Source organism: Taeniopygia guttata, chromosome 4A (assembly GCF_048771995.1).
Source record: "Taeniopygia guttata chromosome 4A, bTaeGut7.mat, whole genome shotgun sequence".
Taxonomy (NCBI): domain Eukaryota; kingdom Metazoa; phylum Chordata; class Aves; order Passeriformes; family Estrildidae; genus Taeniopygia; species Taeniopygia guttata.
This window is the reverse complement of record NC_133029.1, coordinates 3,727,288-3,743,992: the sequence shown is the minus strand read 5'-3', so window position 1 is coordinate 3,743,992 and position 16,705 is coordinate 3,727,288. Positions and strand designations below refer to the sequence as shown.

General features: G+C 39.6%; 1 protein-coding gene across 6 annotated transcripts in view; it reads left to right on the top strand.

Moving 5' to 3' along the window:
• DACH2 (dachshund family transcription factor 2) overlaps window positions 1-16,705 on the top strand; it is a 242,085-nt gene that overhangs the window by 165,332 nt on the left and 60,048 nt on the right. For all 6 annotated transcript variants that reach the window (XM_030272418.4, XM_030272415.4, XM_030272414.4 and 3 more), the window contains exon 4: window positions 16,308-16,463. In XM_030272418.4, coding sequence (XP_030128278.2) covers window positions 16,308-16,463 — 156 coding nt within the window. The remainder of the gene's footprint in view (window positions 1-16,307; window positions 16,464-16,705) is intronic.

Below are 16,705 nucleotides of genomic sequence, written 5' to 3'. Positions count from 1 at the left end.
CTCTCCAGAGCCAAGGCTACATTTTTTCCTTGGTTATAATTCTCATTTTTGTTGGTAGTAGCTGAAATCTGTACCCCTAGCAGTGTGCTGAAGGAAAGCAGGTGGCTCTAAAGTGTCCCCATTAAAACAAGGTCTCGTGTTCATCTGCAAGCACAGGGGCTCCACAGCACTGTGGGACTGATGCTGATCAGAAACACACCAAATTTAGGACTTTCTGAATAAAATTTTATGAAGACCAAGGCAGGTTGGATGCCCCACACTTTAAAAGGAAAAGCATTGCAGTTGAGATGTTTTAGTGGGGTCCTGTGTGGAGGGGATTGTCCCTGCAGTCACAAGGTGAGGAGGCACCTCTGCCTGGGGTCAGAGAGGCAAGGGAGGGGAAAAGCATGATCCAGCTCTATCCTTCTGAAATGCATCCTGAATTTTATGTTAAAGCATCCTTGGAAAAAGTAAAAACAGAGCCAGGAACAGGCAGAATTCATTGGTGACCAGCAGAGTGCTCAGGGATCTGCAGCTTTTCCACAGTGCAAGGATAGGGAAATACCTTATGTCAGATACATCTTTTATTTTCCCCCCACTCCAGGTCCTTGTATGTACTCTTGTTTCCACAGAATCTCACCTGCTGGTCATTTTGCACAAGGTACTATGTTCAAACTCTGGTTTAATTTCCCTTTGCAGGGTGTAAGGATGTGAGGAATCCTGTAAAGAATTCCAGTAAAAGCAAGTATTAGTGATAGTTGCCTTTGTTAACACTAGTGAGTCCACTTCAGTCTGACATTAATGATATTTTAACAATAGAGAGTACGTCTGTATTTTAATTACATTGTAAAGTCTGGAACATTCCTGTTCTTGTTAAGGCACATATAAGGTAGGATGAAAACTGGCATATTACCTTTGATGTGGGCCACATGCTGAGAGTCCCCAAAGGATGTCATTGATAGTGATACAGCTGCCAACAGCAGGAGTCTCATGAATGACAATTTTAATCAGATTTTTAAAAAAAGTCCTCTAACATACAGTTAATTTATGTTTGAGGCAAGAAATGTTTGTGGTGTGATTATCTGGAATATTTTCTCACTTAAAGGAGTAGCATTAGTCCCCCCCAAAATTTCCAGACCGTGGGTTTGTATTTAAGGATTCAGCACTAGGTTTGTGCGGCGTGCCCTGAGCTGACATTTCTGCAGCTGAGATTCGGTAGCAGTTTTCCTTGCAACAGTTGGTGCTGTTGAAATGTCTGGCTGATCTGTGAATTTGATGAGACAGAAGTCACTGTGGTCTCCAGTAATTCTGCCTCTCCTTGCACCCACAGAGTACAAGGCATCCCTTAGTTGTGGAGCAGGGGCTGTGTGGGTAAGCAGGACACACATAGATCAGAGCCCTACTGCTTTTTATAGCATACCTTGGCTCTCTTCAGCATTTAGATTCAAGTTTTATTTTCTTTAATGAAGTTTTGATCTGTGAGAAAATCAGGATTATGCATTTATTTCTGTGATTTTACAGTAAGCATCTGACAGTTTTGCATAATAGGTTATGCTTTCTGCTCCATATTCTGTTTAAAAAAAGCTGGAATCCAAAGCTGTGAGTGACATTTTGGTAGAATTTTAGCAAGTACAGTCATTACCAAATTAAAAATAGATACAGGTGGGTAGTCTGTGTTTTTAGCTACTTTAAAAAAAAACCAACCCTTGACTGTATACAAGAGCAGCAGTTTATCAGATCATTATAGTTACAATTAGGAAAGACCAGCAGTATTGTCTCAGACCAAGAGTAAATTTACCTTTATCCACCAGAGGCTTTAATTTCCATGGCGGCAACACCTTTTCCTCAAATGAAATTCTTACTCTTAATTTTTTAGAAGGTTAATTTAAATTAATAAGATCACTGAAGAGTATTAAAACGTGGTCCATTTAGTCAAGGAGAAGCAAATGTTATTGGCACCGTATAATTGAAACTGCTAATTTGTCCATAATCTAAAGGAAAAATACCTGGATTTTTAATACAAGTTTCAAGTGCTTTATTATTTTGGAAATCCAACCAGTGTGATGCTATGTGGTACCTAACTAACATGTATTTATTGGCCAGGTGTGTGTTAGAGGAAGGTTCCCCAGGGCAGGGCAGTGCTGCTGTTGTGGGTGGGCACTGCAGGCTCACGCTGCTCACACCTGGCTCAGGTGGAAGGGTGGGTTCAGGACAGCTCCACCCTGCAGGATGCCTCTGGACACCTTGTGGTGTCCAGGATAATCAAAGCCAGCACTTGCAGACTTGTTTCCTTACCATGCTCCAGCTCTGCCAGCCTCATGTCTGACTGACAGTTGCCCTGCTTAATTTTAGACATTTCATAGGCTTTCTGATCATGGCTGTTTTTCCTCATGTTTCCCTAAGTCTTCCTTGTTAAAAGTTCTTTGCTGCATCTTGTCCTGTACACTGTGGGTACAGAGAACAATTTATTACTCTTTATGACTGAACATGATCTTTATCTAGTGAGGACAATTAGTGAGCTCCTGCCTGTTGTCCCTTCTCCCCACTGAACAACCTGCTGTCCTGCAGGACTCACCCTGAGGATTTCCTCATCCCTGCTCAGTTCTCCCTGGGCTGCCCTGGCCCCTCTCCAGGTGATTCAGATCCTCCTGCTCCAGGGCAGTGCCTGGGTCAAGGTCTCTGTTCTGGGCAGGAGTGTGGCAGGGATGGAGACAGAGAATTCCTGCCATTGTGCAGCCACTGATCTCCTGGAAACATTCTCCTGGCATGTCCTGGCAGCAGCATCCTGCTGACCTGTGTTCACCTGCACTCTGCTGCAGACTCTAGATATGTTTTTTATTTTATATCTTAAATTTAAGCAGGCAGTTAAACCCAACTCTGAGCTGAGGATGGCTATTCCAGCCTTCCCTCTGTCCTCAGCAGAATTTCACATTGTATTTCTTTTAAATCTTCACAAAAGTTTAGACTAATTCTTATAAAGATCCAGAATTTCGGGTAATTCTGCTGCGTATGCCTAGGATATTGACTAACATTTGCCCTTGAATGGGGAACACTTAGTTCAGTTGAGTTTGGCCATTTTATGGTTCATTCTCTCTGTACATGTTGACTGAAGGAACATTCTGAAGGTAAATTAAAATTGATAGCTGAAACTGAAAATCAGCATTTCCCGTCTCGATGCCGTGCATTTTTTAAGCTGTACACAGCTATCTGCAATTAATGCTCTTTGTTGTATATCTTCTGTATTTACAATATATTTGACAATAAAACCTTTTTTGACATTTAATCAGTAGCAGAGTTGTTCCACTCTCATTATATATTCATGAACTTTATCACCAAGACAAGACATAAATGTTGAGCTTCCCTTTAAGATCAGACAGGCATTGATATTTAAAATGTTGAAAATTGAGGGAGGGTTTGCTGCTGTTCTACACTTGGGCAGTATAAAAATTAGAATAGATTCTTCTTTTTAAGAAGATGCTCAGGTTTGAAGGATGGAGACAGTGAAACTTCAGGACTGGTGAAACTTTAAGAGCTGTATATTCAATTACTGATCTCATGAGCCATCAGAGGCTGCTTTTCCCCCCTTTTCCTATAAATCTTATAATATTAGTTAAATTATGATTCATTTTCTCATATTTCAGATGGAAGTTGGAAAGGCAGTAGGAAGAAGTGTCTTGCAAGTTCTGTTTGTTGATTGACTGTCTCTAAGAAATTGATGTGAGGGGGATTTTGGCATTTCATTTTTGAGAAATAGTCCCCCTCATTTGCAGCACCTCTTCTATTTTTCTGGATTTTGACAAAGTAGATATTTTTTGGAAGCTGAGTTCAACTTTATTCCCTTTCTCTGTAAAGTCTAAGATCCAGGCAGAAAAGTCATTTAGAGAAAAACAACACAAGTAAGATCTTCAATTTCACTTCTTAAACACCAGGCATACCTGGGTATATCCTGTAGGTTAAATGGCATTTCTGTGTCAGTGGGAGATTGAACTTTAATACAAAAATACTACTGAAACAAAAGGGAATTTGCATTAAACTTGCAGGTATCTTATATTTGGGAGGGTAATCTCTAATGAGCCTCTCTGAATTTAAACTCAGTGATTCTGTCTGTAGAGGAAATATTTGCATTGTACTATTGCTCACAGCTGATACTGATTTTCTCTCCAGCTAAGTAACAGCTTTTCTTTCTGCCTCAAACAATTACAGCCCAAACCTTGCTCCTGTACTATGTAAATGGAAAATCCAAGTCATCAGGATAGCAGTATACCTGTAGTTTGGATTTAAAAGAAGTATTTTATTTATTAGATGTAGTTATGGCACTGAAATAAATGGTTGGTGCAGTTATGTAACATCTCACCTTCAAAATTTAATCATCTACAAATGTAATTTATTTTTCATGAGCTTCTTGCTTTTTAATATGATTCATTAATTTTTTTTTCCTGTTGGTGGTTCATCTATTTTGAATGGAGACTCCAGGCATTTATTTTTCCTCTTCCTTAACGCTTGGCATGGTTGACGTAAAAAATACCTTTCAATAATGTTTGTATTATTTAAACAATTTCATATTTAAAATTTTGAAGTTGCCCAGAGAAGTTGTGAACTCCCAGTCCCTGGCAGTGTCCAAGGCCAGGTTGGACGGGGCTGGGAACAGCCTGGGACAGTGGAAGGTGTCCCTGCCATGGCAGGGGGTGGCACTGGGTGGGTTTCAAGGTTCCTTCCTACCCAAACCAGTCTGGGATTCTGTATTTCTGTACTATTTGAAGCACATGAGGTATGTGACAACAGCGTGGTCACAGCTCCCCCATTTTTAGTTCTCTTAATTGTATACATGCAATAACTTCTAATTCAATTAAGACCAGCAATATTCCACATTAGCCCGTGTGTCAAAATCCATGCAGTATCCTATAAAAAAGTCATTAGTTTGGTAATATCAATTTAACAAGTTTTAGCTCATTAACCTTGACACCAGCAGTGCTGGAGAGAGGAACCTTTTGATATTGTTGTTCTCAGCATATAGCAGGGAGCTGTGGAAATGTGCTGAAATCCGTGGCCATTATCCCTGATCATCAGTTACGGCTGTGTGCTGGCTCTTCTGGGCAAACACCACAAATTACAGCTCCTCAAGTCAGCTTAATAAATGCTTGGTGCAGTTATACAACATCTCACCTTCAAAATTTAATCATCTGCAAATTGCAGAAATGCTTCTTCAGTTAGTTCTTTTTCTGTTCTGGCTTTGTGTTTGAGAAATTACAGTTACCTTTGTAATCAAGTTCTTGGTTTAGCTTATAAATATTATTTAATATTGGTGCAGGTACCATTACAAAATGGGAAAATGAGCAATCACTTAAAAGCAGAGGACAAAGAAATCAAGAAGAAACTCCAACAGTCAAAAGGCTGTTGTATATTGTATATTTTCTCTTATACTTGTAGAATCAAAAACCATCAGTGTTGAAAAAGATCTGAAGATCACAGAGTCCAAATTGATGTTGTCTGATTTGATGCCTCAAACTCGGTGATTCTGATTTTCAGAATTAAGAAGAAGCAGAGCAGAACTCATTTTTAGCCCCATTGTTAATCACAGAAGCATTTGAACAGCAGTGAGAAGGGATTCTATAAAAATCAGGGTATTTTCTTAGAATCAGCTTCCCCTAATCCCTTCCAGTCATCGTGAGTCTGACACTCTTTATGAATTGAGGACAGCATTTGGATGTAGAGAGAATGAGCACCCACCTGTGAGGAAGGGCTGTGTGAAACGGGGAAAGAAGAGGGAGAGCATTGTCTCAATGTGAAGGGAGAAAACAAAGCAAGATGAATGTGGAAAACAGATTATTTTGTTGTCAGCTTTTTGTCCTGTTCATGCCAGTCAAAATTTCATGGCTTCCTTTTCCTTTTCCTTTTCCTTTTCCTTTTCCCTTTTCCCTTTTCCCTTTTCCCTTTTCCCTTTTCCCTTTTCCCTTTTCCTTCCCCTCCCTTCCCATTTTCCATAAAGGAACAGTTTAACCTCAGCCAAATTTTCAGCCTCACAAAGGCAAAACAAGGTCAATTTAAATGAACTTAAGTATATATATATTTTTTTTCCTCCTGGCATGTTTGTCTCATAAAAAGGGAGGGTTTTTTTGTTTGGTTGTTTTTTTTTTTTTTTTTTTGTTTCGTTTGGTGGTGGTTTTTTTTTTTGTGGTTTTTTTTTTTGGGTTTTTTTTTTTTTTTTTTGCTTCTGTAGAAATCTTATCCAAAATGAAAAGTACATTAGGTAGAGTAAAATTGAAATGTTGGTTGACCTCCAGGTAGTGGGGAAGAGCACGGTGTTGAGGTTGAGTGAGGTTTTTCATGTGCAAAGAACCACTTTATTTTGTAGTTCTGTGAGTTTGAAAAGAGATAATTTCAAGTTATTTTAGCTTTGAGAATTTACAAAAAAATGTAAATTTTTGTTCTCTTTGTATTGTATAATAAAAAGCAGCTAAGTTGAAAATTTATTACAAAATAAATCTACTAAATTGTTATTCTTTAAGATATATACCATTTGGCTTCTAAAATCTGTGTGCATTGAAACTGAGCTTTTGTCTTTACCTAAGAAGCACTTTTTGAGTAATCCATAAAATAATTTTTAAAATAACTGATGACTGTATGGATGCAGGAAAGAAGTGCAGTTTTATGAAGTCTTTCATCTAAGGCTTAATTCGGATAGAATCACCTGTACATGAAATCAGAAAATTAACATGTGCTGGGTAGTTGGGCAAATATGTCTGTAAGCCAAAGCTGCCTCTGCAAATATTGGATTTCTTTCTAAAGGAGATCGTGCATTATTTGACATTTATGAAAAACTGTCAGAGTTTTATGTGAAACATGTAGTGACATTTCTTGTGGCAAATGTATGTTATTTTACATTGATGTTAAACCCCATATGGGGACATTTCTACATGTATATGTATGAATGTATCTCAGTATATTTGAAATGAGAACTGCAAATCAGACTGCAGATTTGCGCCCTCTAATTTGGAGGTTTGTAGTCTGACCATGTTCACTTGAGATTTAAATATTTTTCAAGATATTCAAGCTTGATTACTTGGCTTCACCTGAATAATGTAGCTTAGAATGAAGGCTTTTATCTGGGTAGCTGTTTTTGTATTAGGACTAAAAATTCATACCACTTCCAAGATGTTTTGTAGAGTAAAATGCGGTCTTTAGATGTTTCAAAGGTTTTTTTGACCAGTATTTTTAAAAGCTGCCATAATTTGTAAAGTGGAGGTTCAGCTGCAGACTGTGGGGCTTGGCTTTAGGGGGGATCATGGTTAGGGGATGTTGTTTGAGCAATTGAGAGGATATTTGCAGCAAAGCCATCTGGAGCTGTGGAATGACCAAAGCTGTCTGTGGCACTGAGGGGACAAAATCCTTCACCTTTTGGCCAAAGCCCTGGGCTTTGGGCACTGGGAATGCTGAGCTGGAACCACAGGTAATGAGCCACAGGTGTGCTGGGACAAAGTGCATCTCTTTAAAAACCTCAGCAGAGAGTGTGATCCTCTGTCCCTTTCCTTTTCACACAGAATCTCAGAAGTGAAAAACAGATCTTCAGGCTTCACAAAGTAAAGAGCTTTGGGAAGAGTGTATTTGTCATTATGTTTAATTTGCACATACCTCACCAAAGAAAAGGCCAGGGGAGCCAGGCCGAGTACACAGCTGTACAGGCAGCTCAACTAATTGCCTCTCCATCCTCAACCTCATTTATCTTCATTTCTTCCCAATTATACCAAATTATCAATAGTCTCTGTTGCATCAGAGTCTTAATCCCCTTTATTCAGGCAGCATTAGATAGTGGCAGATGAATTCTTGGAGGGAGTCAGGGTAAACAGCCATGAAATGCCACCTCTGGCAGATGGCATTGCTCACAAGAAATGTGACAAAACATTTGGAATTTGTTACCAGGCATTGGTATGAGAAGGCAAGCTGTCAATATTTTTTTAAATGATAATCAAGGTGGTGCATACTTATACCACAAGCAGAAATGAATCCTGTCCAAAACCTCAAGCTTAGTTAAGTTCAGCTTGGCACTTTGCTATTCGGTTTTGTTGCAGAAGCCTCTCGCTTTCTCTTCTTAAGAAATAGTTTCACTTTATCTGATATTAATAACAACATTTTATTAATGTTTGTTCTGATGGTAGTTGTTGTTTATTGCTTTGTGTAGCTCAGAAAGATATTCTAGCTTGAAGATGGAGAGTATCCTGTACAGAATAACAAGTTTAGGAATGGTTTATTTGGCATTGTTGGTCAGTTCTAGGGGTTGGATCCTGCTCCTTAGAGAAGCTAATGCTAATCCCACTGGCATTCCTGGAGGAGAATTATTCTAGAGGTGATGGGAATACCCAGTGGCTAAGCTTGCAGAATGAGAAAAATGTCCTGAAAAGCAAAGATGGATTAAATGTGTGAGATGGATCCAAGTGCTGTGGTAGGAACCTGTTCAGATATTACTGTGAGCACAAATGAAGGTGGTTGTGAAAGGAAGTACAAAGTTGGCTGCTAATGTAGTTCCAGGGGTTTTTGTGTGTTATTTTTAGGCTGGCATGAAGTGAAACACAGTAGATGACCCTGCTGACCTCTTCAGTGAATTGGATTTACCCACAGGCTCCCCTGGTTTTGGCAGCACTCTCAGTTTTTTGGAAGTCAGTCGTATTTAGTGCAAGGGTTCAGCTGTCAGATGTAAGAAATGGAATAATGTGTACCGGGCCTGAGTTCCCATCCTGACACACCTCAGTGGGGCTGTGCAAGAGGCTGCAGCCACTGATCCCTTGTGGAAACCAGGACTGTGGCACTGAAGCTCACTGGAGACCTTCTCTATAAAAGTGTGATGGGCATCCCTCAGCAGCCTCTCATTCTCTGGTAACATCTCCAATGAGTTTTGTGCAGGTGTTGGAAGTTTGGAAAACTGTCCAGGTATACATTAAGGCCACAGATTTTATTTAATGCTTTCAGTCCATACTTTGCATTATATAGAGTTCTCTTAGTATTAGGAGATCTTGGAAAGATTATAAATATATGATCCATTTATGTCACTGCAGATTAACTCAGCAGATTGCCATCTGCAACTTGAACTGTTCTTAATAATTATTTCAGAGAAATAGTAAATGATGAATTGTTGAAGCTCAAATAACCTGATTTTGTAGTTACCTGTCTGCCCCGGATGTCAAGATATTCTCAAAGCCTCTCAGAATCAAACTAAAATATCTGCTGATATTTTAGAGTCATGGTAAAAATAATAAAATACTGTGTAGTATTTTATCTCAGTGGTTCTTTCAGTAAGTTGTTAAATATGGGGAAATATTAGGTAATTTTTAAAAAGGCAGAAAATTGTAAATTGTGGTGAGTGAGGGTGTGGTGATTATCATCACTGGAATACAAATCCTGGTTCCCTGCTTGCTGGTGGCTGCAGTAGTGGACTTCAGAGGGATGTATGTTTTATCCTTTCTGGCAGGCAGCCCTGCAAACTGTATTCAAGATCTGAAAGTTAAGCTGTTTTATTTCTGGCTTGTGCATCATCAACAGTAATAAAAACATGACAGACCAGAATTTTGACCTTCTTTCTCTCTGTGAAATGAACGTGTTTCTGAAGGCAGGCTGTAGTCCTACAGTAGAAAACAGGTTTTTTGTTGATGGTCCTTAACCAGAATAGATGCTGTGTTCTAGTACATCATTCTTATCTTTGTATAGAAAAATAAAACAGTTGTCACACAGTTGTTACTAAAAATGTCAGCAATAAATGTACTTCATTTTCTATAGACGAAACTGAATAGAGTTTTATAACTTAATATTTAATCCACTACAAGAACTAAGAGCTGTCAAAGGAAGACAGCAAATGCCAAATTAACCCTCCCAAAAAACACCTTCAAATAACACCAGGTGGTTTTTCACACAGTGCAGGCACAAGTATCTAACTCTGAGAGGTGTTTGTGAGTACCAGTGCATTTTAGTGACAATTGTTGTAAGAGTTAATGTATACATTTCTGTAGATCTGATGTTTCATCTTGTTAAATGTAATTCTACAGGGTGCTGTCGTTGTGGAAGTGGAACCACTGAGATGTGTTTGGTATTTTGGAGTTCAGCTGGAAGTGCTGGAGGTAATACTGAAGTTTAGTTGATGCAGGCGGTTCGCTCATCCACACTGGTTACAGAAAGCAGTAGAAAACACTTGGTTGTATTTTAGGGGCATTTTTGTGGATCCAGTTTTTAGGGATGAATGGCTCTTGTGTGGTGTGAGAGGGGGAGCAGGTTTCCTGGCTGTAATGGGGAGATCTTGTTTTGGCTGGAAAGGCCCAGGAGGGACGGTCACAGCTGCCAAGGTACCTGGCACTGAGGAGACCTGGCTGGGCTGAGCTTCAGCACCAGGCTCATCCATCAGCACATGGGAACCTCAGCAAATTTCATTTACCACCTCCTCCTTTCTTTGTTCACTGCACAGGAAACACTGGATGGTTTGGGAGGGATGGTTAGGTTCCTAGTTAAATATTGCAGCTCTGCTTTTATCATCTCAAAAAGTATCTTCCTGAAATTAATTGTTCTTAATTAAATTGGCATCAAATATTCTGACATATTCCCAGTTACCTTGAATGTCCTGTTTGCTGTGAAATAAACTTTGATTTTGCTGTCATCAAGACTTTTCAAAAAGTTTAGAAATGATATTCAGATTTCAGATGCCTTCTTATTGTGTAATTATCAACAGATTACTTCACCTAAGTCCTGACAGACATATTTTTTAAGTATGACTGACTGATGGACAGATTGGGAATTGCTGAATTAATGGGCACATTTCAAAGCCTTGGCAGGGCTAAGCAGTAATTACATCTGCTGAACCACTTGATAAGTTTTTGGAAGTAGCCCAGTAAAGCCATCACTGGATTTCTTGAGTTTTAATATCTTACCCTACACACTTTCATGGCTTTCTTGTAGGGTACACTCCAAAAGTTGATACAGCCAAATACACACAGCAGATAAATCCATGGATTAAAGCTTTAAATGCATTTCAGATCTGCCATTTAGATTTCCAGATGGTTGTAATGATTTAGAGGGCTGATTAAAAATCTTGTTCCCATTTTTAAAGTTGAGCATTTCATTTGGGAGTAATAAGGGACCACAGAAAGTGCCCACACTTGTGTGGCCTCTGTAAATAACATTATCTACTGCCAATGCAAGGGACAGTATTTGGGGTTAAATGGGTCAAAATCCCGACCCAGAGCAGTTTTATGGTTTTCTGACAGGAAGGTGACACTTGACCAGGAATGAGACCTGGGTGGTGTCTTCCTGACCTTCCTCCAGTGAGAATCTCAGTTTTTAACCTAAACTTGTCTTCCTGGGACACTCAAAGGTTGATACCATGAAAATGTCGACAGAAAGTTGTAGGCTGAAATGTTTTTGCAGAAGATATTCTGTGTAGGCCAAGGGACCATTTTCCCCAATTATCAGGTTGAGGCTGGGATTATTGGTAAAACAGTCTGGAAACACAAATGGGATTAGGAGTGCTGGTGAAAAGGCCTCTGTTATTTTGGGAGTCATGGGGTTCTGTATAATACAAAAATTTTCAGAGGCCCTGTACATGCTGGACAGTCACAAGAAGTTAGAGGTGAGAAATACTTTGGAATTACCAGTGCTGAAATAGCAATGCATGGAATACTTTTTTCTTCACAGCTGTTGTTGTGCTTAATATGCCCAACAGAATGAAAAATGTGTTTAAAAATAATTTGAGAATAAAATTGGCCAGTGAAGATGGTATTGCTTTTTACAATTGGAGTTCAATTTTTCAGGAATGTATCACAAGGAAAAGTAAAATGACAGACATAGATTGAAACAGCGTGGTTGTGGAATTTGAAGGTAGCTCTGACAGAGAGGATTTCATTTAGCTCAACCAGACAGATTTAAGGCTGATAAAATGAATTTGAAACCAAATGAAAAAAAACTGTCACCGAATTGAGCTGTGATTACTTTCTGGAGATCTTTCAATACCTAAAACCAAGACACTGATTTAATCACTACAGATATGTCTTCACAAAAAAAACCCCAACAAACCAACAGCAGATTTTTGGGTTTTGTTCTGAAGACTGGAAATGCACAGAGAGGCTTATTGCTAGAAAACTTTTGGCTTTAAGAGCTGCCTTAAAAATTCCTAAAGTTAATAATGGGTGAGTAGCAGCATTTTCAGAAAAACTGAAGCTGAGCTTATTGCTTGAATTTCCTTCAAATAAATACAACAAAACTTAAACAGAGACACTTTGTGATGGTAAATCACCCTCCAGTGGGGCTGTTGGGGGGGGTCTGTCACTGACAGCAGGTAAATATATTGCTTGGCCTGACTTTCCCTGTTTGTTCATGGTACCTGTGATTTAACTCCTAAATTAATCTGATTTCTGTTTGGATGGACATTAGTGTAATTCATGCACTGCTAAGTAACTTCTCTCAAATAACCTGTGATAATAACTGGTGAACACAAGATTTCATTTATTACACAGTAAAAAACTGCCCAAATCCACACGGGGTCCATCTTTCTGTGTGCCCTGCAGTGCATTTCCATGGACGCTGCAGCCACTCCTGCCTTTCTTTACCCCCTTTGTGCTTTCAGCTGCAGCTCTGGAGCTGCACTTGCAGCACAGCTCTGCTGCTCTGGGCTGGCTGGGGGAGGCAGCCCAGACTTCTTTTCTTTGCCCCTTTCTCTGGGTGTTGGTGAGGAGCCCACGAGCTCTGAGCATCAGGAGCTCTGGGGCTGCAGCTCCTTTCTGTCTTTCCCTTTTTCTCTAATGCTGACAACAGCCTGTGCTGGGACAAGATGGACCAGAATGCAAACAAGATAAGGAAAAATCACCTTTCTGTCCTTCAGTTTTCTCTGTTGGAGGGAAGGTCATGTGGGTAGTGGGTAAGAGTGTCAAACATAAAGCTTTTGGTAAAGTGTATAAATGTTGTATTGGCATTTTGACAAATAACTTCTGGGTGCTCTAATAATATTCCTATGACACTCATGTATCAAGTTACTCATACTTTAAAATGAAATATTCTTTCTCATATAAAATAAAGAAAAAGTTTTATTTCCCTTCATATAAAAGAGGTAGGTCCCATTGCTATTTCCTGTTGTCTCATTTTTCTTAGGAGCATATGTTTATTTTTTCCATATATTTTTCCCTTTATGTTTTTATATCTAAAGAAATTACTTAAAATACATCTTTATACGTACTGTAGGCTCATCATACAAAATACAGAATTGAAAAAAAAAAAATTAAAATCAAAATGTGATATATTTGCCTTATGGATGGCACCTGTTTGGACAAAAAAATGGAGATGAACAGAAATCTGAAAAATTTTGGTTAAACATTAATTTGAAGCATTAAGAAGGATTCAGTTTTTATGGATGTATTCAGTTCTAATTGTTATGGCAACAAAGAGTTTGAAAATACACATTGATATGTTGCATGTCAGATATGTATTTGCTGATCAAACATGCTGACAACTGTGTTCCCAAATAAGAAAATTGTATGCTCAAAAATAAATACCTTTTTTCAACGCTGCGTGGCAATTAAAGGACTGAGTGTACCAGCACAGGTTTGCATGTCACATACTTGGTTTTTACTGTGAATCTGCTTCAGGCTTGCTGTAAATTTGTATGTAATCTTTTTCTTACCCTATGGGCACAGATACTCCAGGGAAGAATGCAAATTTTCTTTTAAAATGTTTATTTTTCAGCTGTGCAGAGGGACTGTGGTAGGATGGATCTGTGGGGTAGAGCACAGGGGCAGGACCACGAGCCCTGACTCGTTTCCAGTTCCGTTTCCTCACTGGTGTAACAGCAGTGAGGAATTCCCAATTCTGCCCCTCAGCTTTCCCACCTGGAGCCGACCATACTGCCCTTATAAAACACTTCACACCTAAGCAGTTCTAGGGAAGAACTGCTCTAATTATTATTTCATTTTTAAGAAGTCTCCTACTACATAGGAAATGCAGTCTAGATGGAGAGATGGAGCTGTTATCTGTGGGATACTGCAGGCTAAGGATGCATTTCATTTAACATCACTTTTATTATACATCCTACACTCAGCTGTATTTTTTTCTTTCTCTAAGGAGAAGTGATAGGGAACATAAGAATACAGGAATGGTCTGTAGAGATAAGTGTATTGCAATTTATTCTTGTGTTGCTGGCACTGAATACTGGAGCAGATTTACAAGTGGAATTTGCAGAGGGGAAAAGTTATTGTTGTCCCCATCTGTAAGGAGAACTGGTCCAATGATTTGGACTGTGTGACATAATTTAAATTCAGTTTCCCCTTCCATTGCAGATTTCCTGGTTTTCCTTAAGCAAGTCACTTTTCTTCACAGGGCAGTTCTCCATCTGTAAATTGGGAGTAATGGAATTTTCCTGCAGAATGTGCAGCTGTTGTAGAGCTGGGCTCAGAGAGCTGGGGGGGCTCTGCTACTGCAGCCTCGGGGCCACGAGGCTCTGCAAGGCAAGAGAAACTTCCAGAATTAACTAAATGAGCTGAGTTTAGACCATCTGTGCCTAGGGCTGGAACTACCCAGGGCAGAGGAAAACAGGGAGAGGGAAACTTTCGGATGAAGACTCAGTTTTTTCTTTTCATTCAGAAATCCCAACAAACTACCTTTGGCCCAATTTTTGTGGCCAGTGCCCTGATATGTGAAATTACAGCTACAAAATGTGTTCATAAGCAAAAAATTAATGGAAAAACGTGTGTTTTTTGAGGAATGTAAATGTTAAATTTGTTGAAAAAGCATATGCAGAATATTAAATCTCACTTGTTAAAATCAAATGCTCAACATTTCCTCCGAAAGTCCATAAATCACACATTTAACTTCTGAAACACACCAAATAATAGCACCCCAGCTTCACAATATTCAAAGTGAACAACTTCCACACTAAGTAGCAGTCAAATGTTATTTGAAAGAGCTGATATACAGTATATTAAATAACAAAGATGCTGACACAGCCTTGACTGTAGTAGTTCTAATTACTGCACTATGCCATGCTACATTATATCACATGGCATAATTTAGTGTATCTTTCTTTGTCAGTGTATTACTCATCATTTTACAAATTACAACTCTTTTATAGGAAGGTAATTCATACTTGGACATAGTGCTAAAATGATGGAGTGTTTTCCTTTTTTCTCAATCACTGATCTTTCAAACTTTTGCATTTAGCAGTATTAATCATGTTTATTAGCCAAGTGTTGTCATAAAGAATGGAATTTCTCTGTTACTTTCATATTCAATTAAAATGGTTTTTTGCTTGCTGCCTCTATCTGCTGCACTCCAGTAATCTATTTACTTATTCTAATTGAGATTCTTGTTCATAAATTCAAAACAAAATCAATACTGCATTTACATGTTTTTCTAAAAATCTATAATCTAAGTGACAGTGTGGGGTGTACCTGAGAGGGGAGTGATCTTACAATACCTTTTAACTCTAGAAATGTTCAGTCTAACTTTTTTTTTAGGTGTTCTGTTTTGTGGATCAGATGTATTTTGGGATTCACTAACATGGTCTGCTTAACCTGATGTTCGAAAGGAATTTATTATTCTAGTGTGTAATACTGAAAAAACTTTAAAATTGCTGCAGAAGACCAGACAGAGATTTGAGACACCAAGAGCTCAGTTTTCTAGACTTTGTGTTTGTTGCAGACAGTAATTGCTGTGCATAATAGATATCAGGACTGAAATTGCTGAATATTGATGATTTCCAAGCACAGCCTGTGCCTGGCTCATTTAACCCACAAAGTGAAGGGTTTCACGTGGGGCATCCCCAGGGTCAGGCTCAGCAGTGGAGGGGGAGCTACTGAAGCTCAAAGATAACCAAGCTTGAGGATAAACTGTAGTAAATCTTCAGGGCTGAATTCCAGCTGGAATGTGGTGACACTGGAGGAAGGGAATGGCCAAATGCCTCCAGGAGTGACACAGGAGCACAGGGGTGGACTCAGATGAATGTCTGGCAGGGACTGGTGGCCTTGTGTCCTGTGATGGCAGGAGAAAGTGACTCAGCCTCTCAGATATTCCCATTCTGATAATTCTTTTAATCATGACTGATGATTTCATCCTCAGACATTTGGCTTTTCCTGTTTCCACAAACCAATATTTTGAAAGTAGGTGATGCTGAAAGCGTCTGAAGGTTTGTTTGTTTTTTTTTTTCGCCCAATACTTCTTTATTAATTTATTTTTTGGAAAATTCGGGTGCAGGTTCCTGGTGCTGTGCCTGTGCCAGTTGTGGTAAGGAGAGTTGGCTCATTGCTAACCAAGCAAAATATCTCTGAATAAAGATGCATGCCACTCATGGTTTGTTTTGCCCTGTTTTGCAGGTGGGAGTGAATCCTCCTGGGACAAAGACAAGCTGCAGTCTCCCATCACGACAGGATCCCAGCACAGCATTGGGCACCCCACGCTGTCGGGGCAGTCCAGCCTTGGGAGTGCACACCCGCTCAGCCCTCTCCAGCAGAACCACCTGCTCACCAACAGTACGTACTGGGATCCTGCTGGGAAAAAAGAGTTCCTGGAGCCCTGCTGGGAGCTGGGCTTGCCTTCCTTCCCAGCCTCGGGGAGGGGGGAGATGATGTGAGACATGTGAGTGACAGGAGGGTCAGGCCTTCCACTGCCAGCTGCATTTGTGTCTCACGTCCACCCTCTGCCATCAGTCCAAGTCCAAGTGGCTGTTCCCTCTTGGAATACTCAGTCACTCACCACTGGATTTGGGACTGTC